The 26698-nt window shown below is 46.0% G+C and overlaps 2 protein-coding genes across 4 annotated transcripts; one reads left to right on the top strand and one right to left on the bottom strand.

The window, feature by feature from the left end:
• Nucleotides 1–36: 36 nt before the first annotated feature.
• On the top strand, nt 37–14744 carry RIBC1 (RIB43A domain with coiled-coils 1). Of its 2 annotated transcripts, XM_032848009.1 has the most exons (8): nt 37–227; nt 573–664; nt 7006–7122; nt 8449–8530; nt 8735–9079; nt 13251–13369; nt 14008–14402; nt 14516–14744. In XM_032848009.1, the coding sequence occupies exons 3-8, from the start codon at nt 7006–7008 to the stop codon at nt 14595–14597; spliced, it is 1140 nt and encodes a 379-aa protein (XP_032703900.1). In that variant the 5' UTR covers nt 37–227; nt 573–664; the 3' UTR covers nt 14598–14744. The 2 variants fall into 2 exon arrangements, with proteins under 2 accessions (XP_032703900.1, XP_032703901.1); XM_032848010.1 differs by lacking the exons at nt 13251–13369; nt 14008–14402 and having other exon boundaries at nt 40–227.
• Nucleotides 14745–14894: 150 nt separating this feature from the next.
• Nucleotides 14895–17246, bottom strand: HSD17B10 (hydroxysteroid 17-beta dehydrogenase 10). 2 transcript variants are annotated; one of them, XM_032848011.1, is made up of 6 exons: nt 17190–17246; nt 16655–16819; nt 15863–16027; nt 15618–15746; nt 15428–15536; nt 14895–15228 (listed from the first exon to the last, which is right to left on the bottom strand). In XM_032848011.1, the coding sequence occupies exons 1-6, from the start codon at nt 17214–17216 to the stop codon at nt 15038–15040; spliced, it is 786 nt and encodes a 261-aa protein (XP_032703902.1). In that variant the 5' UTR covers nt 17217–17246; the 3' UTR covers nt 14895–15037. The 2 variants fall into 2 exon arrangements, with proteins under 2 accessions (XP_032703902.1, XP_032703904.1); XM_032848013.1 differs by lacking the exon at nt 16655–16819 and having other exon boundaries at nt 17190–17235.
• Nucleotides 17247–26698: the final 9452 nt, after the last annotated feature.

Below are 26698 nucleotides of genomic sequence, written 5' to 3'. Positions count from 1 at the left end.
AGTTTTGTTGATCCGTTGCCAGGGCGCGAGCTTAAAGCCTGACTTTGGGTCCGCCCCCCTTTCTTGTTGCGTGGCAACGCAAACCGCTGACCCTGCCTACCTACCCTTAGAGGAGGTAGCGACGGAGGATGCTGCCCCTTTTGGGATCGGATGAAGCAGGCGGGACTGGAGACCACGCTTGCTGAGACAAGTCACAGCAGGGTTATGCCCTCCAGGGCAAGAGGAAGGTGGGAGCTTGTCTGTGGCTTTAGCCTGGCCGGCTGCAAGGTTCAAACAAGAACAGGGTCGGGGATTGGAAGGACCCCCGCGAGCTAGGGCTGTAAGGGAAGGAGGGGCCGGCGGGAGGATTTGGTGTTAGGGGAACTCAGACCAAGTTGAGGGTAAAGTAGGGTTGGAAGTGCAGTGGAATGGGCGTAGGGATGGGGTGCGGTGGGAAAGGGGCTGGGGTGAAAAGGGGAATGGAGTGTGAAGGGAGATGAGGGTACTCTGGAGCGGCAGGGTCGCGGGCTGGGGAAAGCTATGGCCATAGGTAATGCCTCTATCCCCTGCCTCCCTCCTTTTTCTCCAAGCAGAGTTCAGACACTGTTGCTGTAGCCTAACTATAGCCTTGGACCTGAGCCACCCAACCTAGGAGCTTCAAAATTGACAATCGTTGCTAAGCAAGGTATTTTGTGTGAACCCCCGGCAGTCAGTGTCCCTAAGCCACTGCTCTCCACCTCCATTCTCCTTCCTATCTCGCCATTTTATTTCTCTCTCCTCATGCTTCATCCCCACCCCACTTCCTCCTCTCCATCCCACTCTGCCCCCCCTCCTTGCTTTCCTCCTTCCCCTTCTCTTGCTCTCTGTCCTCCATTCCTGTCTACTACCCTGTTTGGTTCCTTCCTCTTTCCTTTTCTGCCTCTCCCCTGCCCACCCCCTCTCTGCCCCCGCAGTCCCTTTCCCCTCTCTGTTCTAGTATTTTCTATCCTTCTCCTTCATACTTTTATCCCCCTATCTCCTTAAACCACCTGCTCATTACAAGGTCATGGCTTTAGCAATCCAAGAAGCTTAAAACATCTGCCACATCTTCCCCATCATTGACCTTATATTGTGGTGACAAATGGAATGAGTTGGCTGGAGTTGGTGCTTAGACTTAGATGTGGAAAGGATCTGGTGGTTGCCAAAGCCATTCCTGAAACCAGGTTTAAAACGGTTTAAAATGGTTTAAAAATGACATTTGGAGACTGGGAAGAGTCTAAAAGTCTAATGAGAAGTCCAGGAATGTAAGAAAGCTTGGTTGATGGTATCTAGTAGAGGAACCATAAATGAATTCAACTGGGAAAAACAGTCACAATCAGGCTAGGGGGACAAAATGACCAAGGGACAGCAATCTCATATAATTGACAGGAACTAGTGTTCCATTTAAAAAGATGAGATGGAACTTGGAAAAAAATCAAATTGGATCCCTTCCTCTCACACTGTATATAAAGTGCAATTCTAAATGGATTAAAAACTTAAATGAGAAAGGCCAAATTCTAGACATTTTCCAACATACAGTGGAATATGACCTCAGGGGATTTCTTAAATAATGAAAACTCCTAAGCTTAAAGGAAAGGATTGCTGAATTTGACTACATTTAAATTCATCCAAATTACAGCATGAAGAAAGTGAAAAAATGGGTAGGTGCACACAGAAAACTTCTGGAGTATTGATAATGTTTTATTTTCTGGCTTCTGCAGAGGGTTCACAGGTGTTCATTTTGTTGTGCTTCATAACTTATGAGTAAGTTATGTCATGTAAGTTACTTCATAACTTACATGAGTATTAACCATACTTTTTCTGTATCGACTGTTACCATAAAATAATAATAAAGTGAGGGGGCACCTGGCTGGCTCAGTCAGTAGAGCATGTGATTCTTGATCTCAAGGTCATGAGTTCAGGCCCCACACTGGGCATAGAGCTTACTTTAAAATTAAAAAAATAGGGTCATCTGGGTGGCTCACTTGGTTAAGGGGCTGCCTTCAGCCCAGGATATGGTCCCAGGGTCCTGGGACAGAGCCCTGATTTAGGCTCCTTGCTCAGCAGAAGTATGCTTCTCCCTCTCCCTCTGCTTTCCACTCCCCCTGCTTGTTCTGTCTCTCTCCCTGTCAAATAAAAAAGTAAAATATTTAAAAATAAATAAATATTATTTTAAAAACAATGAAATGAAAAGACAAGTCACAAATTGGAGGTGTTTACCACATTTATTTTTTAAAGATTTTATTTATTTATGTATTTATTTGCCAGAGAGAGAGAAAGAGAAAGCATGTGCCCAAGAGCACAGGCACCGGGAGGGGCAGAGGGAGAGAGCCCGACTTGGGGCTCAATCCCAGGCCCCTAGGATCACAACCTGAGTTGAAGGCAGGGACTTAACTGACTGAGCCACCCGGTACCCCTCTTTGCCACATTTAAACTAAGAAATGATTAGTATGTAAAATACATAACTCCTAAAATTAATAAGAAAAGGACAAGCAACTTGATTTTAAAATAAACAAAAGGTATCAATGAGCACTTCACAGAAGAGTAATAAAAAATGGTCAAAACACACATGTGCAATCTCACTAGCAATAATGATAATTCCAATAAAAATTGGTAATTATAATTTTAAACTCACCAATCGGCAAAAATTAAAATCTGCCATACCAAGTATTGCCGAGGATATGGAGCTACTGGAGTTTTTATACACTATGGTGAAAGTGTAAATTGGTAAAATCTCCTTGGAAAACAACATTATCTTGTAAAGTCAAGTACGCCTATGCCCTGTGATTAGCACTTGCACTCCTAGGTATCTGCTAGAGAAACTTTCCCACCTGTATATATATTTCTTTAAATCTACATGTTCTTTCTCCCTCTCTTGCGGTTAAAAAATAATAAACTGGGTTGTTTGTGCGGAGTCCTTGTCTCTCTTGAGCTTACTTTGGTCAGGTTTTCATCCCCACAGCCCCACCAGAAATGTTTCTGTTAAGGTCATCAGCATCCCTCCCATTACTAAACCTGTCAGTTCTCAATCCTCATTTTAACATATCCTCAGTTGCTCACTCTCTCTCAAAAGCTTCTCAGACACCACACTCCTGGGTTTCCTCCCACCTCACCAGACACTCCACCTGTGTCTCCAGTGCTGACTCCTCCTCCTCTCCCCATCTTCCCTGGGGCATTCTTATCCACCATCTATGCTTACTCCCTTACAGATCTCGTACAGCTTTATAGCTTTAAATTCCTTTGTATCAGTCAAGATAAGCTAAATTATGCTGAGGTTACAGACAACCCCCAAATCTCAGCAGCTTAGAAAAACAAGGATTCTCACTCGTGTTTCTCGTCTGATGTGGGTTGGCTACATCTCTGCTCTATGTGATCATCCCAGAACCAAGACTGAAGGAGCAGCCCTTAGCTGGGCACTGCCAGTCTCATAGCAGAGAGTGAAGAGGAAAAAGGGGGCGAGGGGCAGTTACATCATGGCTCTTAGGTCTGTTTGGGAATAGCGCATGTCAATTCTCCCACAGCAGAGGGCAAAACCAACCACGTGCCTAAGATTGAGGGCAATGAGATATGGATGTATAGCCTTCTGGTGGGAGAAGTAGCAGATCTTTTGGACTAACAATAAAATTCACTGTACCATCTGTCTGTTATCAGTGGCTATGTAATAGGCGTCTCCAACTCAACACTTCCCAAACTGACCTCTTGATCCTACCCTCCCCCCCGCCCCATCCCATACTGTTGTCCCTACACAGACTATTTAGTTGATAGCAACTCCATCCCTCTGATTGCCCCAGCTCAAATCTTTGAAGTCATTCTTAATACTGTTTTCATATTGCACATCTGATCCATCAGGAAGTCCTATTGGCTCTACCTTCAAAATATATCCAGAATCTGACCACTTCTCATGATCTCTGCTTCTAATAACCTGGTATGAGTCACCATCATCTCTTGCCTGGACAGCTGCAATAGCCTCCTGTCTGGTCTCCCTGCTTCTAGCCTTGCCTCTGGTCCCCTCAGTCTATTCACACAGTAGCCAGTCTATTAGACACCAGTCTATTCACATAGCAGCCATCATTCCCATGCTCAAAACCCTCCAGTGGCTGCCATTACTCTCAGAGTAAAAGCCACAGCCTTTAACGTCCTACGTGCTCTGTCCCCCCTATTATCTCTCTAATACCATTTCCTACCTACCTCTCCTCCACTCACTTGCCTCCCTGTTGTTCCCCTGAATGTGTGCCTTTTGTGTCCACCTTAAGGCCTTTGTACTTGTTCCTCTGCCTGGAGTGTTCTCTTCCTGGACATTTGCCTGGGTGACTCCTTCACCTTCAAGTATTTGCTCCAATATTACCTTTTCAATTATGCCTTCCCTGGTTTCCACATTGAAAATTGCAACCCTTCCCATTTCCTTGGTGCTTCCAAGTCCCTTTATTCTGCTCTATATTTTTCCCCATAGCACTTACCATCTTCTTACAAACTCTTTAATGTACTGTTTATTGTCTCTCTGACCCCACTAAAAAGTAACCTCTACAAAGACTCAGATTCTCTTCAGTTTCGTTCTTTGATGTCTCCCAGCTGCTTAAAGGAGTGTCTTGACAGTAGGCACTCCATAAATATTTGCTAAATGATAGAATGAACATATGTGAAAAAAAGTAAGATGAAGAAAAATGCATACTACATAATACATTATAAAGTTCCAAAACAAGAAAATGTTTCAAAATATTGTCCAGGGAGTCCTGTACATACACAGTGTATTTTCTTTGTTTTTTTACATTTATTTATTTTTTTAATTTGAATTCAATTAACATATATTATTGGTTTCAGAGGTAGAGGTCAGTGATTCATCAGTCTTACATAATACCCAGTGCCCATTACATCATCCAGTTACCCCATCCCCCTCCCTCCCTCCCTCCCAGTAAACCCTCAGTTCGTAAATAGTATATTTATGCCTATGAGTAAGCAAATGTGAACATTCACACAGTGGTTATCTCTTAGGGTAAGGATGAGGGAGAAAAGACACAAGATACTTGATAATATTGATCAAGTTCTATTTCTTTTTTTTTTAAGATTTTATTTATTTATTTGACAGACAGAGATCACAAGTAGGCAGAGAGGCAGGCAGAGAGAGGAAGGGAAGCAGGCTCCCCGCTGAGCAGAGAGCCCGATGCGGGGCTCGATCCCAGGACCCTGGGATCATGACCTGAGCCAAAGGCAGAGGCTGTAACCCACTGAGCCACCCAGGCGCCCCGATCAAGTTCTATTTCTTAAGTTGGGGAGTTGGTTCATGGGTGTCCTATCATGCTTCTTAACTTGCATATGGGTTATATATATTTTGCTCTATACATCAAATATTTCAGTCACACAAAAAAAGTTTTTAAAGGATCAGGGGGTTCAGGGGTACAGTAACTGGATGATGGACATTAAAGAGGGCACCTGATGTAATGAGCACTGAGTGTTATATATGACTGACGAATCACTGACCTCTACCTCTGAAACCAATAATACATTATATGTTAATTGAATTTAAATTTTAAAAAACAATAAATAGTGGGCACCTGGGTGGCTCAGTTGGTTGAGCGACTGCCTTCAGCTCGGGTCATGGTCCTGGAGTCCGGGGATCAGGTCCGCATTGGGCTCCCTGCTTGGCGGGAAGTCTGCTTCTCCCTCTGACCCTCCCCCTCTCATGCTCTCTCTCTCTCTCTCTCTCTCTCATTCTCTCTCTCTGAAATAAATAAATAATCTTTTAAAAAAAGATAAAGGATTGAAACTAGCTATAGGAGGAGTTGAGGAATGGTATTACGAACAAAGAAACACCATGTACAAAGGCCCTGAGATGGGAACAGTTGTTGTTTTGGAGGACTTGATAGGAGGCCAGTATGCCTGGAGGACTATAAGTGAGGGAGACTGTGATGTGGAATGAATTGGAAAGGTGTGCATGAGCTGGATCTTGAAACCCATGGTAAGGAGTTTGGATCTGATTCTAAGTGCAGTGGGAAGCCAGTGGAGGATTTTAAGCAGGTGAGAGACATGATCAGATTTATGTTTGCAAAAGTGTTTTTGGCTGTGGTTTTGGCTGGCTCACATTGCCAAAAGTGGGCTTTTCCCAAAATGTGAAAGAACACAGGCAAATGTAAGCCCTCTAGCCTTTCACGTGACTAGAGAATAAGACAAATAAAGGGGAAGTAGTGGTGCCATCTACTGGAATGGGGAAAACCGAACAGAGCATTACATGAACAGGGGAGTTGTAAATGAGCTTGAGACTTGGAAAGATGAGCAAGGGGCAGATCATAAATCTGCCAAAGGGGGTTAGACTTTATCTTGTAAACACTGGGGAGCCATTTGCTTTAAAGCTTTTATTTACTTTTTAAAGATTTTATTTATTTATTAGAGAAAGCATGACCGGGGCTGGGAGGGCAGAGGAAGAGGGAGAAGCAGACTCCCTGCCGAGCAGGGAGCCGACCCTGGCAGGATCCTAGGACCCGGAGATCATGACCTGAGTTGAAGGCAGACACTTAACCAAGTGAGCCACCCAGACACCCCTAATGCTGCTTTTAAAGGTTTTTGGTTTTGTTTTTAAGATTTTTTATTTTTGAGTGATCTCTACACCCAACGTGGAGCTTGAACTTAAAACTGTGAGATCGAGAGTCACAGGCTCCACTGACTGAGCCAGCCAGGTGCCCTGTTACTTTTAAAGTTTTTAAGTTGTGGTGTGCCATGGCCAGATTGGCTTTCAGAAAGATCACTGTCATTGCTAGTGCAGATAAAAGAGTAGAGAGGGTAAAACTGGAGCAAGGGAAGCCACTGAGGCTCCTGAAAATACTGTCTGGCACCTGATTGTGAGGCCTGAATTAGGGTGGTGACAGAAAAAATGTAGGACAGAGATATATCAGGAAGTAAAATCAGTAGGAATCAATAACTGATGTTACTGGTGCTGTAGGAAGAAAGGAGTAGGAGTGGAAGTGTAGTCAAGGATGGTCAGCACTGATTGGCTATTCCACCCCACCCTTGCTCCAGATGTACAAGGTAGACCTGTCCCCAGATCCCAAGGAGGTGGCAGCCATTGAGGCTAGAAGAAATCGAGAAAAAGAGCGACAGAGCCGATTCTTCAATGTGCGGACCCGAGTCATGGGGGTGAGTAGGCAATGGGGACTTTCTTAGGACCAGCGGTCATCTCACTCCTGCACCCAGAGAGGAATGTAGCAGTGTCTGTTATAGCCCTCATTGATTTAAGCAGGCCCTCCAGCTGGAAAGGAAGGAGATAGAGAGAAGGCATCTACTCCCAGGTGAGGGAAGGAAGGGGCCTGTGGATGCAGGGGAAGAGAGTGGGGAAGAGCAGCCAGTGACAGCTGACTCTCTGCCAGTCAGCTCTGGGCTGAGTGGCCTGGTTCTCAAGAGACAGGTAACATGGAGCCAAAAGAAGTCTAAAGAATATTTGGTATTGTGTATGCCTACATGCTGTCTGGAAGGCCACATAAGAAACTCTTAACTAGGCGAGCATCTGAGATGGGAGGGACTTACTCGTCACTAAACTGCATTCCCTATTACACTATCTTGAAATGTTTTAAAGGAATTACAATCAAAATAAAAGAAAATATTGATAGTTTAAGAAAAAAATAGATTGCCGGGTAGGTGGATGGCGGAGGGGGGAGATGCAGCTTGGTATTCTGGAAAAGACCTCATACCTATGCTCAAGGGCCAGGTCTGCTGTTTACTAGATTTGTGGCTTTGAATGAGTCACCTATCTTCTCTGAGCTCCAGGCTCCTTCTCAGTAAAATGAAGCTAAATAAAGGAAGTGTGAAAGTGAATATTAACATATGGTGGTGGCTCAGTGCCTGACACAAACAAGTAGTTGGCTGAGAGATGTGTGGTGTGATTGAGATCCGGTTGGCGAGCATTTCCTCAGGGTCCACTCTGGGCAGAGAACTGGGTTGGGCAGTAGGGCACAAAGGTGAGTAAGGCCCAGGCTCTGCCCTTAATGCGCTCACAGTCTGGTGGAGGAGATCATCAACAGAGGCAAACCTCAATATAATATGAACAGTGGATCCTAGATTCTATGGGAGTAGCACCTGCCTAAGGAATCAGTAAGGTGAGACCTGAGGTGGTGTTGAAGGATGAATAGGAGTTTGGATTAAGAGAGGAAGAAAGAGAGTTCCAGGTGGAGGGAGCAGCTGGAGCAAAGGCTATTTGTTCCAAACAACAATGCACAGGAAACTTTAAGCCCGGAGCTCTGAGGGTGGGCAGAGGAAGAAGGTACTGAGATAAGGCTGGAGACTGAGGCAGAGGCTAGATCAGTGAGGGGCTTACAAAACATGTTCAGGTGGTAGAACGTTATCCGGTAGGTACTGAGGATCTGTAGGAGGATTCTGAAGCGGGTAAGTTCTGAGCAGTTTGTGTTCGAGTATTCAAGGCCCACTGTTGGTCCCCTACCCTGATTTAGCTTGTTTCTTTGGGATCAGGTTGATGTCAAAGCCCTCAACAGTCAAGTGGAAGAGCGAAAGCTTCGAGAGGCAACAGAGCAAAGCAAAGAGGCAGCTTATGGTAAAATCTCAAGGCTAAGGGCAAGCCAAGAAGGACAGTGTAAGGGCCTGAGTGGGCTGAGGTAGGGCAGTTCTGCCTTGGAGTGGGGCCTGAGGCCTGGGATGTGGTGGGACAAACCAGATGGGCCTTGGGAGCAGAGGCCATGCTGAGTGGGCTTGGTCTCTCTGGTGGGGCCTTCTCCATGTTCCTGCCTACTACCCCCAGGTACCTACCAGGAACAGTATGATCTAGTAGCCCAGATGCTAGAGAAGGAAGAGGCAGAACGGACACGTCGGCTGAACAAGAAAGTCCAGGAATTTCGGGAGCAAAAGCAGCAGCTCAAGAATCGTCGAGAATTTGACCTTTGGGATCCTGGCCGACTCTGGATGGAGTTTCCCGCCTATCTTGGCCCCAGCGATCCCCCCTGTGGCCCAGCCAGCTTGCAGTACTTTGCTGGGGAGGACCTGGAGAGGGCCATGTGCCTGAAAATGCAGCAGGAGCAGTTCAGATACAGCCTGGAGAGGCAGCTGCAGGAGCAACAGCAAGTCCAGGACGATGAGAAGTGTGCGGGTAAGTAGCTGTGCCCTCCACGCTGAGACCTGAGGCCTGGTAGGGAGTTGTTCTCAGCCAGGTTCAGGGCCCAGGGAGTGGGGAGGTCCAGTTACCCACAAAGCTGATGTCAAAAGGTTAGACTGAGCAGACCCCAAACTCCCCGACCTCCTTCAGTAACTGACAGTGTAGCCACTGGTACCCAGTCAGCCTGGAACTCCATTATGTGGAGGCAGCATAGTGAAAACAGACCTATCAACTCTGCCACTTACCATTGGGTTTAGGCAAATGAATTTTCTTCTCAGTGCTTTAGCTTCCTCATCTTTAAGATGGGGATAATAATCCATGCCACGCAGAGCTCATATGAGAATTAAATGAGACACTGTATGTAAAGCACAAACATCAGTGCTCAGTAACCAGGAGCTACTCTCACCATGACACTGTGCAACCACATCCTCCTCTTCTGTTAGAGTAAGCCCTTCGAGGGCAAGGATCATCTCATCCATCTGCATTGCTCACCTTTCAAGTCATCCCTGTTGCAGCATCTTGTTCAGTTTGCCGCTTGTCAGAGATATCACTGATTTGGGAAGTATTTGTGGGATGTCTGTCTTTTCTCCAAAAAAGCTCACTAAAGGCAAACCGCATCTCTCATTTCCACTCCTGTATTCCAGCTGCCTCATACAGTGCCTACCACACTGTCAGGAGCTCAGTAAATCATTGTTGAATGAACAATTAGAGAACAAAGTAAACAAGACAGGGACTCTGCCCTCCACAGTCCCATGGAACCATTACCCCTTCTAGAAAATCAGTTTAGAGAAAGAGGAAAGATATATGGACAAGTCATTCATCAGAAAATATTTATGCTTTAACACTGGTAGGTGCTGAGACAGGTACTGTGATGCAAGAGTTTATAGGACATGGAGGGAACATCAGTATGGGAGTGGTCAATTCTAACAAGAAAGGGGAGGCAGGATAGGGGGGTGGCACAAGTCAGCTGTTAGAAACCAATTCGGGAAAGTTGGGTACAATTTTTCCAAGTCAGGGAGAGGGTCAAGAAAAGGTCATTCTAGGCAGAGGGGTAAGCAAGAGGTAGAGAACTGGGGCTGTGAATGGTCCAAGGGTTTAGGATGCATGAACAGTTTAGTGTTCGTGCAGCCTAGTGTTGAGGGCTTGGAGGAAGAGAAAATGTGCAAGAGTTTTCTACACCAAACTAAGGAATTGTGACTTTATTGCATAGGCAGTGGTTAACCATTTAAGGGTTTTAAGCAGAGTGACAAGACCATTTCAATATTCAGTATATATTTAGCCACCTATTTTGTGCCTGGCACAGTGAACAAAATAGAAAAATACTTGCTGTCGTGGAGTTCACACTCTCCTGGGGACAGACAATAAACAAGGTAAAATAGTAAAAAACACAGTGAACCCTTGAACAACACGGGTTTGAACTGCACAGGTCCACTTATATGTGGATTTTTAAAAATAAATATAATACTATAAACGTATTTTCTCTCCCCTATGGTTTTCTTTTTTTTCTTCTTTTTAAGATTTGGTTGGCTAAGCCCCGCACTGTTCAAGGGTCAACTGTATAAGGGGGTTAAGATAGTTGCTCAGAGAAAAATAAAGCATGAAACGGGGGACATGGGGACTTTGGAAGAGGGATGCACAATTGCCATTTTAAATAAGGAAAACCTCACTGAGGTAACCTTTGAATACAGATCTGAAGACAAGGGAGTGAGCAATGCGAACAATCAAGGGAAGAACTGTCCAAGTAGAGGAAGTAGCTAGTACAAAGTCACAGAGGGAGAGAGGGCGTCTGGAATGTTTGGGGAATGGCAGTGGGGCTGCCATTCCCCACTGAGTAGCTGAAGTAGACCAACTGAGGGATAGGAAATGAGGTCAGAGAGGTGAAGGGGCCAGATCCAGTAGGCCTTCCAGGCCATGGTGCAGACTTTGGCTTCTACCGAGTGAGGTAGGAGCTGTGGGACGGAGAGGGTGTTGTCCATTGGGGACACATGATTTGTGTTTTAGACACGAAACTTTGCCAGCTGTTGTGGGGACTGGATTAGAGGGGAAGACCAGAGACAAGGAGGTAAGATAGAAGGCTGTTAAAGCCAGGAGGAGGCGGCCAAGAGGCAGCCATGTTATCTCTATGATCCTACGGGGTACATAGCCAGTCTGGGATACAGGGAGAGATCTGGAGGCCCGAGGCAGGGGAACAGTTTGCAAAGGAACAGAATACTAAGCCTGGATGGAATGTGGGAAAGGGTGAGCAAATAATGCACTCTGTGAGGACCCCCATGATCCCTGCCACTCCCTCCACCCACCCCCAGGCTGTGCTCTCTCAGGTGTCCCCTGCCCTGTGTTTTCAACATTTCCTCTTCCCCTGGTCCCTTCTGTGTCTGCTGTAAACATGCTTATGTCTAACCCCTCTTTAAAAAAATTAAAGCCTCCTTGCACCCCGTGACTCCTCTAGGTGCTGTGCGATAGCTATCTTCCTTTACAGCTGTACTTGTTGAAAAATCTGCTTCTGTTTGCTGTCTTTTCTTCCTTTCCAATCACACCTCAACCCCCTGGGAGATCTCCTTTCTCCCCACCCAACTTCACTGATACTATTCTTTGTGTTATCCAGTTATAAGAGGCTTTTTTCCTAGTTTTTCCTCCTTGCCTGGACCTTTCTTGCTACACTTGTCTCTGATCACATCCTTCTTGAGCCTCTCTCTTCCTTGGCTTCAGTACCAGTCCATTCTGCTCTTAGCTCTCTGACCATTCCCTCCGTGTCTGCCCTTTGTGGGCTCCTTTTACTTTACACCTTTCTTCTTGAGACTTGGTCCCTGGCACACTGCTTTCCCTCCCCTGCACACTCACCTAAGGTGCCCTTGGCCCTTATTCTGGTTTCAGCTGCCGTGTCACCACCTCTGCCTGCTGACCACCTTCAATTCAGCCTTCCTAAACAATTCATCCATGCTTCCTAGCCTGCTCTTCATTCTGGATCTTCTATTTCCAGTGGTAGCCACACTGTTTACCCAGCCACCTGAGCCAGGACTCTGGGAAGCATCCAAATCTCTCTCTCTTCTTTACTCTCATCACATACTGCTAATGCAACCTCTATATATTGGGCTTGCTTTGAGCCCTCCAAGATGCCTTCCCTACCTCCACTGTCTCCCACCAGCCTGACTGCATTCTATACTGGTCCCCGGGAGGAGCTTTCTAAAATACAAATCTAATTGTGTTGCCCCCTTGCTTAAAATCCTTCCATGTTCCCTGCCACCTTTGGGGCGAGTTTCTGGCCTTTAGTCTGGCCCCTGCAGAGCTCCCTAGCCACTTGCATTTTATCCTCCAGCAAGAGCAGAGTACTTGTAGTTTCAGATATAGACCATACTGTATCTTGGTTTCCATCTTTCATTTGACAAATATTTATTGAGCACCTACTATGTGCCAGGCTCTGATCTAGGTTCTGGGCATGGGAGTGAATAAAGCAGACAAAATCCCTGGACCAAGGCTACTTTCTAATGAGGAGAGAGAAAGGCAAGAGACAACATCAGTGAAATATAGAGTATATTGGATGGTGACAGACGGTAGGGAGAAAAATAAATCAGGTAAGGGGGATAAATGTTGGGAACAGGAAGGTTGCAATTTTAGGTAGGAGAGACAGCAAAGGCCTCACCAAGGTGGCAATATCTGAGCAAGACCTGGGGGAAGCGAGAGCAGGAGCCAGGAATAGTGTTCATTACAAATCCCTGAGGCAGGAGTATTTGACATGATCTACAAACAGCAAGGACACCGGTGTGGCTAGATGAAAACGTGGCTTGGCATGCCCTTTCCTCTTCCTTTCTATATGCAATGCACATTTCAAGGATCACCTCCTCCTGGAAGCCTTCCTCTCACCCACCACTGAAAGCTCTCATAATGCCTGTATACACCTGTCATTGCCCTTCCCACACGGTGGTACGATCTTGCTTGGTCCATCTCCCTGCATCTTTCACTTAGGCACTTGAGAAATCCTTGTTGCTGCTACTCTGGCTATCCCTAAGCCCAAAGAGTAACTCCTTCCACATCCCTACAATTAAGACATTCTTCTCCCAAGCATACACATACACACATCCTCCAAGCTTGTTGAACAAATGGCTGAATGAGTGAACCAGGAATGATGGAGCAGGCAAGTATAGTGCCCTGGCCATATTTCTCTGTGTAGATATGCTTAATGACCAACTGCGCCTTGCCATGGACACGCGGGCTGCCCAGCTGGCCAAGCTAGAGGAGTCCTGTCGCGTGGCCATGATGTCTGCTATGGCCAATGCCAACAAAGCCCAGGTATGGCCTGGGCCATTCAGTGCACCAGGCTCTCCCCAACCCCTTGAACAAAGTCATGGGGAACTTAACCATGTCTTTGCCCACACCACCTTTTTTTTTTTTTAAGATTTTTATTTATTTATTTGACAGAGATCATAAGTAGGCAGAGAGGCAGGCAGAGACAGAGGGAGGAAGCAGTCTCCCTGCCGAGCAGAGAGCCCGACGCGGGGCTCGATCCCAGGACCCTGAGATCATGACCTGAGCCGAAGGCAGAGGCTTTAACCCACTGAGCCACCCAGGCACCTCCACACCACCTTTCTTGAATCAACACCAGCCCTCTCATCTACCTGAGGATGTCCCTTTTCACCTAAGGACCCTCTTAGTGCAGAAGATGCTCTTCCCCACATCCAGACTCAGGATGACCTCAGAGCAGAACATCACCCTCCCTTCCCCGGCCCCTCCATCTAAGGGTTTCCAGAGGGCAAGGAAGTTCCCTGTCCATTCCACCCCTCCCCCAGTCAGGTCATTTAAAGGCCAGGCAAGAGCTATTCCTTCTCTCCCAGAGATGGAGGAGAGTAGGGCAATGTCTTCCCCTCCCCTGTGACTTGAGAGTTCCCTGAAGTTGGGTACCCTAATGCTCATATTTGGGGCCCCACCAGGCAGCCGAACTGGCTGAGCGGCAGCGCCGTGAGCGTCAGCGTGAACAGGAGGCCAACCTCATGGAGATCCAGAACCAGATCACCAGTGACCTACTGACCGAGAACCCCCAGGTTGCTCAGAATCCTGTGGCTCCCCACCGGGTCCTGCCCTATTGTTGGAAGGGCATGACTCCAGAGCAGAGAGCTGCCATCAGGAAAGCCCAGGAGGTGCAACGCCGGGAAAAGGAGGCACAGCATCAAGCCGACCAAGCACTGGATGCCAAATGGGAGAGCCAGGCCTCGTACCTGGCCCAGGCAGCAATGGAGCTAGAGGAGCAGGAGAGGGAACTTTGTGCTGAATTTCGAAGGGGGCTGGGCTCCTTCAATCAGCAGCTGGCTAAGGAGCAAACCGCCGAGTGAGTTCGGGAGTGGTAATGTGGATGAATGCAGAGGGAGGGATGGGAAGGCTTAAGGAGAGAGGGAGAGCTCATCAGCTGATGCCTCTGACGCCTCTGTACTTCTTTCACAGGCAGAATTATCTGAATTCTATAATCTATACCAATCAACCTACGGCCCAGTACCACCTACAGTTCAACACCAGCAGCCGCTGAACCTAAGATGCTCATCTCTCTCTCCTCCCTCATCAAGCTCATGAAGGCTGGGAGTCAGGAGAATGCTGCAGGCCCCCTCCCCCAACCCCTTCTCCCACTATCCCTACACCTTTGACCCTAGGTAATAAACTTATTCACTAAAATCAAGGCCATGTGCTGTCATGGGACACAAAAAGTATGAGGTACTGCCTTTCCCGCCCCACCCCTGGGCTTGGAGCATATTACCCTGTCAGTCTTCACCCATTCACCTTTCTTCTCCATGCCGGTTTCCCCAGCACACAAGTGTTACGCCCTCCATGCGAGAAATAGAGACTTTATTAGGCACGGGGTGTGATAGCTAAGCAGTTACAAGATGGCTGTGGGACTTCCTCCCAGGTTGCTGTAAAGTACTCCAAGGGAAGCAAGAAATGAAGAACGTGTGTTTTCTCTGCCCTCTCCCTTCAAGGCTGCATGCGAATGGCCCCATCCAGCCGGATGACCTCTCCATTGATGAATGGGTTCTCAATGATAGCTTGTACCAGATGAGCATACTCAGCGGGATCCCCCAGTCGACTGGGGAAGGGCACCTGGCTGGCTAAGAAGTTGCGCACTTTTTCTGGGAGGGTGGTGAGCAGCGGGGTGCCAAACAGGCCTAGACAAGACAGTCAGAGTCAGAGGCCCACCATTCCTTTCACACTTACCTGGTCCCTCTTCACCTCAGCTCTACCTATGGTACTTCCCGATGCCCAGAAATGGAAGGCTGTTGCTGCTGAGCTAGTAGATAGTCTCCCCTCTCAACTGCCCATAAATCCTACCCAATACCAGGTGTGGCAGGGAGGGAAAACCTCTACCTGGAGCAATGGTCATCACTCGGATGCCCATGGGAGCCAGATCCCGAGCAATGGGCAGGGTCATGCCCACTATGCCCCCCTTGGAAGCAGAGTATGCAGCTTGTCCAACCTGGAGAAGGAGTAGAAGTCATACATGGAAGGGCCCTAATAAGTCACCAAGGAAGCACAAATCTCGCCCTTGCCCACACACCTGGCCCTCAAAGGCAGCCACGCTGGCAGTGTTGATGATGACCCCACGTTGGCCTCCCTGGTCTGGTTCGTTCTGGCTCATCTCACTGGCCACCAGGCGGATCACATTGAAGGTGCCTAGGAGATTCACCTGAAAGACCAGCAGAGACACTCTGTAGGGCCTTTTGTCCCCTAAAAGCTTTGGAGGCACCCACAGCCAAATAAATACCTTTTACTCACACCCCTGGGGAACCTCCAAGACCTTACATTAAGAACTCGCTGGAAGTCCTCCAAGGAATGGGCCTGATTCTTCTTTAAGTTGTATGTCTTCATGGCCACTCCAATGCCTGCACAGTTGACTGCCACATCCACACGGCCAAATTTTTCTTTTGCTAGAGTCAGGGCTGCTTGCACGTCCTTCTCTGAGGTCACCTTCAAAGGGAGAGGTGGAGAAGGTATTCGTCTCCCAGCACACACACTCGCCACTAAACCTGGCCAAGGAAGAACAGGTCTAGTCTCTGAGTGACTTGTGTAAGCAGGGAGGAGGCCAAAAGAAAACATGAGAGTGGGGCAAAAGTGACAATGTTAGGTGCCATAGTGCTCAAAACGGTTTTCAAACCTATACCCTCTTTTGATAAATTCACATACCCCTGGAGATTTCTGTGGACCAGAGCAGTTTCAAGAATTATTGATATGATGATAAACTAGCTTTTTTATACCTCTACCTGCTAAGGTGATTTCATCCAGTTTTTACTTTCTGTAGTTTGTTTTGTGAAAAGTTTCTCAACTTTGTAAATATAAAATTACACGGCACAATATGCATTTTCCAACTATCCATACCCCCTCCGGGAGATTCTGATATATCCAATTCCCATCCCCACTGCTGTGGATCCAGGCTTTGTACATTCCTTATTGTAGGTGCTCCCACAGTGCTGGACGGATAGCTCAGGCCAAAAGGGACAAGGAGATGGGTCCATCAACCACACAGATAACACCCTTAGGGAAGGAGGACCCCACGGGTTCCCAGGTCGGTTTTGGTGACCTCACACCCACACTTACATCAGCTGGGGCAAAGGCGCAGCTCTTCCCTAACTTATTGGCTTGAACCTCCCCATCAGAGTTGGGCAGGTCTACAAGCACAGCAGTGGCCCCTTGCCCCACCAGTCGCTCTGCTGTGGCCAGACCTAAACCAGAGGCTCCTCCGGTTATTAGAGCAACCAGGCCCTGTGAAGAAAGGATCGGTCAACGATACACCGTGTAGACCACCCCCACCCTTTCATCTGCCTGTTCTCCAGGCTTCTGCGACGGAAGTTCCTGTGTTCTCCAGGCTTCGGCGACGGCGGTGCGACCCAGTTGTGTTTCCTCTCCTTCAGGACAGGGCCTCTGGTGCCTCACCCCCAGACAGCCCACCCAGTCACCCCACACACATGAGCCGCGGAGAGTTGACCTTCACCTCCCGAGCCCAACCGCCACACTACCAGGCCTAAATAAATGTGACCCTTTCGCCCAGCACCGAGCTCTTCCCCCCAGATCCATGGCCGCGTGGTCCCAGTTGGCGTGGAGGAGCAGCCAGGAGGAGCGAAGACCCCACTACCTTGACGTTCCGACACACCGCAGCCATCTTGCTCCGAACTCTCCGCGGGCGGGACGGGCAGGCGGGCGCTGATTGGCTGAGGCGGAGGAGGGCCGTGGGGAGGGCGAGGGGGCGGGCCGCGGAGCAAGTCTTGGGGCGTGGCGTCGGCTGCAAGCGTCCCCCGCGGAGAGGGCGAGGCCTCCTCAAGGTGTCTCCCGAGTTATTTCACCTGGGGAAAGAACCGGATTGCTGCATCTCAGTACCAACCACACTCTCCGCCTGACTCTCTAGCTGTTGTCTGGGCAGGCGGCCAACTCCGCGGGGCAGTAGGTGGACAGGAGATTGAGAGTTTTCCTTAATCCGCAGAAAAAGACTTCATTCAAGCATAAACATGTGAGAGTCATATTCCAGGCTGTGTGCGGGTCACTGGGGATACCAAGGGGAATACTAAAAGGTTCACGTTTCCCAGCAGGACACAGTTCAGTTGGAGGAAAAGATAATTACAGTACAGACACAGAGAAAGAAAGGGACAGAGAACAAGATTCTGAGACATAGACAGACATAGATATCCAAAGATGGAGATTCTGAGAGCCACCAAAGGGAACTATGTTAAGGAAGAGATTGAGAGGAGCAGAGATGCAGGCAGGATCACAGAGATGGGGGTGTGGAGCGCCACTAAAAGAGAAGCTGGGGCGCCTGGGTGGTTCAGTGGGTTAAGCCTATGCCTTCTGCTCAGGTCATGATCTCAGGGTCCTGGGATAGAGCCCCACTCCAGGCTCTCTGCTCGCTCAGCAGGGAGCCTGCTTTCCCCTCTCTCTCTCTCTCTGCCTCAGCCTCTCTGCCTACTTGTGACTTCTCTGTCAAATAAATAAATAAAATCTTTAAAAAAAAAGAGAGAGAGAGACAGAGACAGAGAAGCTAGGAGACATACACTCTGAGACAGACATTGTTAAGAAGCACAAGCCCAGAGAGGCATAAACAGAGAAACAAAAACATCTTTCATCAGCTCAGTCTCTTCTATTGTCCTCTATCTGTGTCAAACCTATTTTAAATTCCAGAGCCCAAATCACACATTGCTGAGTGGACCTCAGCCAGACACTGTCATGTTAGACCCAGGTCTTCAGTCATCCTAGAACATCTTTCAGCCAGCATCCCAATTAGAATCTTGAGCCCACCTAATCTACCTAATCTGACTTCCTTTTATACTCTTCCTCAAACCAAGGTCTTCAAGCCATAAACCTTAGTCTACATTTTCAGCCCCATTCAGCTTTATGTTTCCTCTCTCTGAAGTATCTCCCCACATGCTTTCCCAGTCAGAAAGACTTCTCTCTTGGCCTCCTAGTTGTTGATAACCACCATGTTCATGGTCACTATACCATACTCCTCAAAGGGTTTAGAACAAGATTCACAATCTTTCTGACTACATGAGGTCCTCCCAGCAATTTACAGCACCCTTCACTGGGCCCAATATACTCCAACAACATGGCTTCTTTATGTTCATCTTTGCATTAGCTATTCCCTTTGCTTGGAATGCTCTCTCCCTGATGTTCGCATGATTGCCTTTTTCTTCTTCTTTTGATCAGAGAACTAAGCTTAAATGTCACCTCCTCTCCCTGACCACTCAAGCTGTAGAGACCTAGTTATTACCCTGTTGTGTGGGAGGAATTTATCCAGGAGGTGACCACTGGCTGACCTGAGAGCTGGAGCCTGCAATGAGTATCTCTGCACCCCTTCCTTGTCTTCGGAATGTATACTCTGCCCAATGTTCCCGCGGCCGGAGCCATTTCAGGGACATAGACTTGAGAGAGTAAGATGTTGTTGAAACCATCTGGACTGAACACATGACTGAACCCAGCTAAAGCCTCTATATAAAATTTTAAGATTCCAGTTGGTGGGTGCAGAGATCTACTCATCTTTCAGCTGTCCAAGACAAGCCTTGTATGTAAATTCTCTTGCTTGTTAAATCTGCCACCTACCAATCTGGAACAGTCTGCCTCTATCTTTGGTCTCTCCATGCTCTCATGTACAGGGGCCAATTTGTGAGCCAACACATTGCACATTTGAATTCTTTGCATAGCACTTACCGGCCTGTAATCTTTTTTCTAATCTCGGGGCCAGGTGTGTTTTAGAATTCAGAATTTTTTTCAATTTTACAAAGGAATACCTACTCTATATTACATAACTGCATATACTCTATGATACGTAACTACTAAGAAAGGTCTAGAGCATCACTTATAATTAAACATTAGTATTTCTAGAGTGAAAAGCATGAACATTAACACTAAGGGTTAATCAAGACTATAGATAGCTTCGCATTACTTTAGGTCAGGTTTTGTCACCTAATGGGTTTGGGCTCCAAAGTATGAAAACACAACCTTACGTTTTTCAGAACTTTTGGGGTCATGGAATTGTGCCTAAAGACTTTTGAGCCTTGTCTAACCTGTCTTATTTGTGTGTCTGTGTGTGTCTGTGTGTGTTGTATAGTTCTCTCCCTGCTAGAAGGTAAGCCCCATAGCAGCAGGGTCTTGTCCTATAGGTTCACCTCTTGGCTACCCAATCCCCACAGTACTGCCTGGCATGTACTAGCCACTCAATACCAATGAATGAATCGATCAATCAATCAATCTTGGGAGAATTTTGGGCCCAGCTTCATGATTCCTCCATCTGCTTAACTCCAGGGGCCTTCACCTCCTCTTATTTTTAAAGACTTCTGTCTAGGCAACATTATTAACCTTGCCATGCCCTGAATGACTCCCCTAATTCCCTGGCATCTACACACCACCATCTCTCACTCTGAACATGTTCCAGTCAATTTTGGCTCTACTCCCTTCCACCACCACTTTTATCTCCTTGAACTCTGTTATTCAATGGGTCTTTCCATTTTCTTTTTTTTTTAAGATTTTAATAATTTATTTGACAGACAGAGATCACAAGTAGGCAGAGAGGCAGGCAGAGAGAGAGGAAGGGAAGCAGGCTTCCCGCCGCACAGAGAGCCTGATATGGGACTCGATCCCAGGATTCTGGGATCATGACCTGAGCTGAAGGCAGAGGCCCAACCCACTGAGCCACCCAGGTGCCCCGGGTCTTTCCATTTTCTTTCAACCTAGCAGCCTCTTCCTACTTTTCTTCTGGCCAGTGTAAACCCTCTGTCATTCCCCTTCTCTCTTTAACCACCCTTGATGGCACCCTCCACCCATTTTTCCCTTGACATCTTACTAATTCAATTTCTTGACTTTTCAGGACAGACTCTGAAGCCAGAAGGCCTGGGTTTGAATCTCAATTCCATCATTTACTAGTGAATGACCTTGGGTAAGTTACTTAACTGTTGCACCTCGGGCTCCTCTTCCATAAAACGGGTATAATCAAAGCACCTATCCTGTAGAGTTGTTAGGAATAAAAGAGTGAATAACTATATAAGAAAAAAGGATACTCAGAATAGCACCTGGCCTTTAGCAAGATCTATGTAAATGTTAGCTATTGTTACTCCTCAGAGTAGTGTCTCTTAGCCCTTTTTAGGCTGTGAAAACCTCTGGCAGTCCAGCAAAGTCTAAGGAATCCCTTCCTAGAATAATACATGCATGAGATAGAATATAAAAATAGGATTACAAAAGAAATATAATTATCAAGATAAAAAGAAACACATCTGTACTGTAGTAACATATGTGCTTCTTTATTTATACATTAAATCCCAAGCCCTATCAACAGATCTCATGGCTACCATGATTTCAAAAATAGTGACATTATTTCGAGAGATCTCTAACAACCCTGATATGCTATGAAAATCTGATTTCCACTGGTAACAAAGCCACAGGTACTGCTAATACTACTATAGTTTGTTACTCACATCCCCTGGAAGGACATACTACACTCGTGTCGGTGGTAGTGAAAGTAAAGATGCAATTCCCCCCCATCCAAGTCCATGGGCTGCTTGAATTCTCCCTACAGTCTCTGAAGGGGCTGTGGACCCCAGGTTAAGAACTCCTGTGTTTAGAGCAAATGGAGGCCATTAAGTGAACACTTACTCTGTCTTCACCTCCAATATTGTCTCTACCCACACTATCCTTTCCTTGGGTCTCAGAGAAGAGAGGTCCTGCTTGGGGCTTGCCATTCCCACTGGGCTCTGGGTCCCAGCCCCTCCCATTTGCTTGGGCGTTTGTGCCATTGAGCATCTTCTCTCTTTATTGTACACACCTCTGTCTCAAGATTATTAGAAAATAGGGAACTGAGCAATCCCAACTTTTGTACACGACAGATAATCATCACTTTGGGTGTATGTAGGCGAGAAGTGAGCAAAGGAGCTTGTCACCAGAACCAGCAACATCCAGCATTACCTCACAATCCCCAGGGGTATTAACCTTACCAGGAGATGGGAGAAAAACAAAGGTGGTTTCACCCCTGGGAGATTAAAATCACAAGATAACCCATTTAACCCTTGAGGGTGCCTGCCATTTCCCCTGCAAAAACAGAGCTGCACGGGATCCAGCTGACTCCAAGGTAGCATTGGCAAATATAAAGGACCCCAAAAGATGAGGGTGGGAAGCATCCAAATGTGTGCTTGTTGGGGCACAAATCTGAATGAATGGTTTAAATTCTAAAGGCGTGTGTGGAACATGAGAATGTGGCCAGCATCTGAGAGCGTGCTGAGGATGCATGCTGGCTGAGTGTTTACCATTTGAATAAATGCAGCTGCGTCTGAATGAACTTGTGTGATTCCAGCCTAAGTTCATCATGACTTCACCATTGCCCAAATGAACAGCCATTGTTTAGTCTTGGTATAATCAGAACTTTCTGACTGCATTTTGCCATGTTTGATCATTTCCTCTTCCTAGAACCCTCACCCCTTTGGTTTCCATGACACCTAACTCTCCTGGTTCTTCCTACTTCCCTGACTGTTCCTTTTGGTCTTCTCCCTGCACCCCATTTTCTTCTGCACCCCCTGTCTCTGGGGAGCTTAGCCATCTTAGTTTTAATACTGCCTCTCTGCTAAGGACTTCCCAATCTCTACCTCTAGCTCATCTTCTCCACTGAACTTCAGAATGAGGTAGCCAATCATATGCTGGCCCACTACACTGGATGTCCCTCTGGCATCTACAACACGTATCCTAAACTAAACTCAGTCATTGCTCCTTAAACCTTCTTTATCTCAGTTGATAGTAATATTGTCTCCCCAGGCACACAAGCTGGATCTTGGGACTGATGCCCTCTTTGTTCTTTCTAATCAATTGCCAGATCCTGTTGATTTAACTCCTACATACTTCTTGAATCTGGCTCCTCCTTTTTCCTAGGTTCCAATTATCACCACCCCAAGTCTCTTGTCTATATTATTGCAACTGGTCAGATCCCACAGTTATCCCACTTAAAAGGATCCTTCAAGAAGCCAGAAGAAGACTTTTTCTAAAACTCAAATTTTATTATGTTATCATCCTTGTTTTAAATCCTTTCAGTGGTTCCCCCTTGCTTTCAGTGCTCTCCATAGTCTGCTGCCTGCTGACTGACTTCACTCTGTCTAACACTGTTCTTTCCAAAAACAATGCACTACTTGATACTGATGAAATTTGGATGTTTTTGGGTTTGTATGTGAATGGCCAAGAAAGAATTCTTGAGACATTTTTGGTGCAAAAAGATGATTTTATTATAGCATGGGGACAGGACGCGTAAGGGAGAAAGAGCTGCACTGGGATTGTGAGGAGTGACTGATTATATAGTTTTTAATTAGTGGGGGTTATGGATACTATAGGTCTCCAAGGAATTTGGAAGCAAGGCTTTCAGGACCTTGAGGGACTAGCTGCTGTTAAGGTAAGGTTACTTTTAGAAGACATACAAATGGCCAACAGACATATGAAAAAATGCTCAGCATCGCTCAGCATGAGGGAAATACAAATCAAAACCGCAATGAGATACCACCTCACACCTGTCAGAAGGGCCAAAATTAACAAGACAGTAAACAACAAATGTTGGCAAGGATGTGGAGAAAGGGGAACCCTCCTACACTGTTGGTGGGAATGTAAACTGGTACAGTCACTCTGGAAAGCATACAGAGTTTCCTCAAAAAGTTAAAAATAGAGCTACCCTATGACCCAGTAAATGCACTGCTAGGTAACTACCCAAAGGATACAACCATAGTGATCAGGAGGGGCACCTGCACCCCAATGTCTATAGCAGCAATGTCCACAATATCCAAATTCTGGAAAGAGTCCAGATGTTCATTGACAGATGAATGGATAAAGAAGACGTGGTATGCGTGCACACACACACCATAATAAAAAAGAACTCTTGCCATTTACAACAATGTGGATGGAACTAGAGGGTATTATGCTAAGCCAAATAAGTCGATCAGAGAAAGACAATTATCATATGATTTCACTCATATGTGGAAATTAAGAAACAACACAGAAGATCATAGGGGAAAGGAGGCAAAAATAAAATAAGGCAAAATCAGAGAAGGAGATAAACCATGAGAGACTCTTAACTCTAGGAAACACATTGAGGTTTGCTGAAGGGGAAGTGGGTGGTGGGATAGGGTAATGGGTGATGGGCATTAAGGAGGCACGTGATGTAATGAGCACTGCATGTTATATGCAACTGATGACTCACTGAACTCTACCTCTGAAACTAATAATACACTATATGTTAATTAGTTGATTTTAAATAAAGTAGAATTTTAAAAAGATAAGGTTATTTTAGTCTTTAATAAAACAGAAACATTAAAGCATTAAGGTGGCCATGAGTTCCTTGAGGAAGATCACACTCTGTATGTTTCAAGTATCTATCAATGGGTTGTAAGCTGTAAGGAGACTTAATTTAAGCTACATTTCTCTTGTCTTTGTTTCCCTCATTGATACCACCCACAGTAGCGCTGCCAGATGAGATACAGGGTGCTCAGTAATTAAATTTTAATTCAGATGAACAAATAATTTTTAGTATAAGTATCTCCCGTGCAATATTTGGGATATACTTATATATCAAAATTATTTGTTCTTTATCTGAAATTCATATCTGAGTGAGTATTATGTATTTTTATTTGCTAAATCTGGCAACCCTACCCCACAGATAATACCCAGGATACCACTGGTAAGATGGCCCTCATCAGGCTCCCACAGTTCTGTATGTCCACCTCTGAACCAATACTTACCCTCCTGAGAGATCAGGGATCTCTTCCTCTTCTTTTAAAGATTTATTTATAATTAGAGAGAGAAAGAGAGCTCACACACAAGTTGGGGAGGGTCAGTGGGGGGAAAGAGAGAGAAGCAGACTCCCTGCTGAGCGTGGAGCCTGACACTGGGCTCAGTCTCATGACCTGAGCTGAAATCAAGAGTCTGATGCTTAACTGACTGAGCTACTCAGGTGCCCCAGGGATCTCTTCTGATCTCTGTATCCTTGGTACAAGATACAGGGCCTGGTGGAGAACAGGTAGCAGTGTTTGATGAGTGAATAAATGCATATGTGTGACATAGCAATAAACCTTGCATCATTTGGTGGAATTGTTAACCTTAAAAATAAAAGTACCAGTTACTTTTCCAGCAAAAAAGAGGTTATTTGGTAATAGCTTAGAAATGCAATCTAGGACAAGCAAACTATGGCAAAACTATAGGAAAGTCCAGAGAACAGAGGAGAGGATCTCTTTTATATAGGAAGGGGGGGGTTGTTTGGAGAAGATGACACAAACTAAATGTCCATTGAAGTAAACTGGGAGTTTGAAGTACAGTGGCATCTCACTGGCTAAGCTGTGATGGTCTCTTGTTGGCTGGGCTGTTGCCAAGGGAGGAAGAAATCTTCACTCCTGCTGTTGGGTTAGTCTATTAGTTTCCACATGCAAGGCCCATCCACTCCTGTTGAGTCTGCAATGGATAATTAGTGGGGTTATGAGAGTTCCCCCTGCCAGTCTCCCAAACCCCCCATCCCATTCTAAATGAGATTTTCTTTTTTTTTAAGGCTGTATTTATTTATTTGACAGACAGAAATCACAAGAAGGCAGAGAGGCAGGCAGAGAGAGGGGGAAGGCAGGCTCCCTGCCGAGCAGAGAGCCCGATGCGGGGCTCAATCCCAGGACCCCGGGATCATGACCTGAGCTGAAGGCAGAGGCTTTATAACCCACTGAGCCACCCAGGCGCCCGAGATTTTCTATTATTAGTTTTAATATTTCCCCCTCTTGATCAAGATCTTCCTTTGAAAGCATCACTGATCAATACTCAGGTTTTTTATATTTAGTGGTTTTGTCCCTCAGTTCCAGGAAGTACCTTTCCTGGCTGTCATGTCCTACATTGGAGGGAAAATGCATAGCAGGTGGAAATAACTTAAAGCCACATTTGAGAAACCAAGAAGGTTAGGAGGAAGAAACCTTAGGCACTTCCCATCTAAAGTCTATATCTTCTCAAGGTGATACATGTTAGAAATCATCTTGAAAGTTTGAGCCAGATAGCCTTATTGGGTACATCAAGTTTTTCTTTTAAATTTGATAGGCAACAAAATACGAAATTTAAAATAATTACACAAAACAGAAGTAACATAATCTCAAACTGTATGACAGTTCTAAATCAAGAGGCTAGGTCTGAAAGTAGCCAGCTGAAATATTTATTGGCACTTATTCCAACCTAGGGGAGAAAGTTTCTCCTTATGAAGACAAACCCAAAGTCATATATGCCTCCTGGAGGTCTCTGGTTAAAGTGGCCATGAACACAGAATAGTGAATACTGCAAGAGCACACTGAAAGTGTGTTTGGGAAGATAACGGTGAAAGAACAAACATGAAGTAACACCTGATTAACTTTCTGCAAAACAGCAAAACTTCAAAGACATTTTAAAACAATATTGTTAGGGGAAAAAAAAAACAACATTCTTAGGGGCACCTGGGTGGCTCGGTCAGTTACGCGTCTGCCTTTAGCTCAAGTCCTGGGATTGAGCCCAAGCCCCAAGCCCAGAGTTGTAGGGAATCCCTACTCAGCGGGGAGCCTGCTTCTCCTTCTCCCTCTGCCCTTCTCCCTTTGCCCCTCTCCCCTGCTCGTGCTCTCTCTCTCTCCCTCTCAAATAAATAAATAAATAAAATCTTTTCTAATTAAAAAAAATAAAAATAAAACAATATTGTTATCTCGAAGAACTGTTTGGAACCAAAGTGTTATTGATAATACAGTCCATAAGTTTGCAAATTCAGAGGCCATGCATTTGGATAAGAATCCAAAGTCAGTGAATAGTTCAGATGAAAGAAAAGACTTTTGTGAATTCTGAACCTCCTAACCCTTTAGAAAAAGCAAGCGAAAATTAACTTGTCCTGGGATCATAACAAGGCTGTTTCTGAAAGGCCATAATCAAAAGAAAAGGTTTCCTCCTTCCATGAGGGCTTGGGAAGTGCAGACAAGGGTTTTGTCTTTCCACAGAAAAGAGAGAAGCAACAGTGAGAAAAAGGTTTACAGGTGTGATCTGGACCTCTTGGGAAAGCTGTCTCATCAGATGTCATCTCCTTCAATTCCAGGAAATCTTTACTTTCAGGTCACCAGATGGTGTGCAGGTCAGGGTTTAGTCCTTTCTTCAGATGCA

The sequence above is a fragment of the Lontra canadensis genome, unplaced genomic scaffold (genome assembly GCF_010015895.1).
Source record: "Lontra canadensis isolate GAN:19392208 unplaced genomic scaffold, GSC_riverotter_1.0 scaffold197, whole genome shotgun sequence".
Taxonomy (NCBI): Eukaryota; Metazoa; Chordata; class Mammalia; order Carnivora; family Mustelidae; genus Lontra; species Lontra canadensis.
Note: the sequence above shows the minus strand (reverse complement) of the source record. Positions and strands in the feature narration are given on the sequence as shown.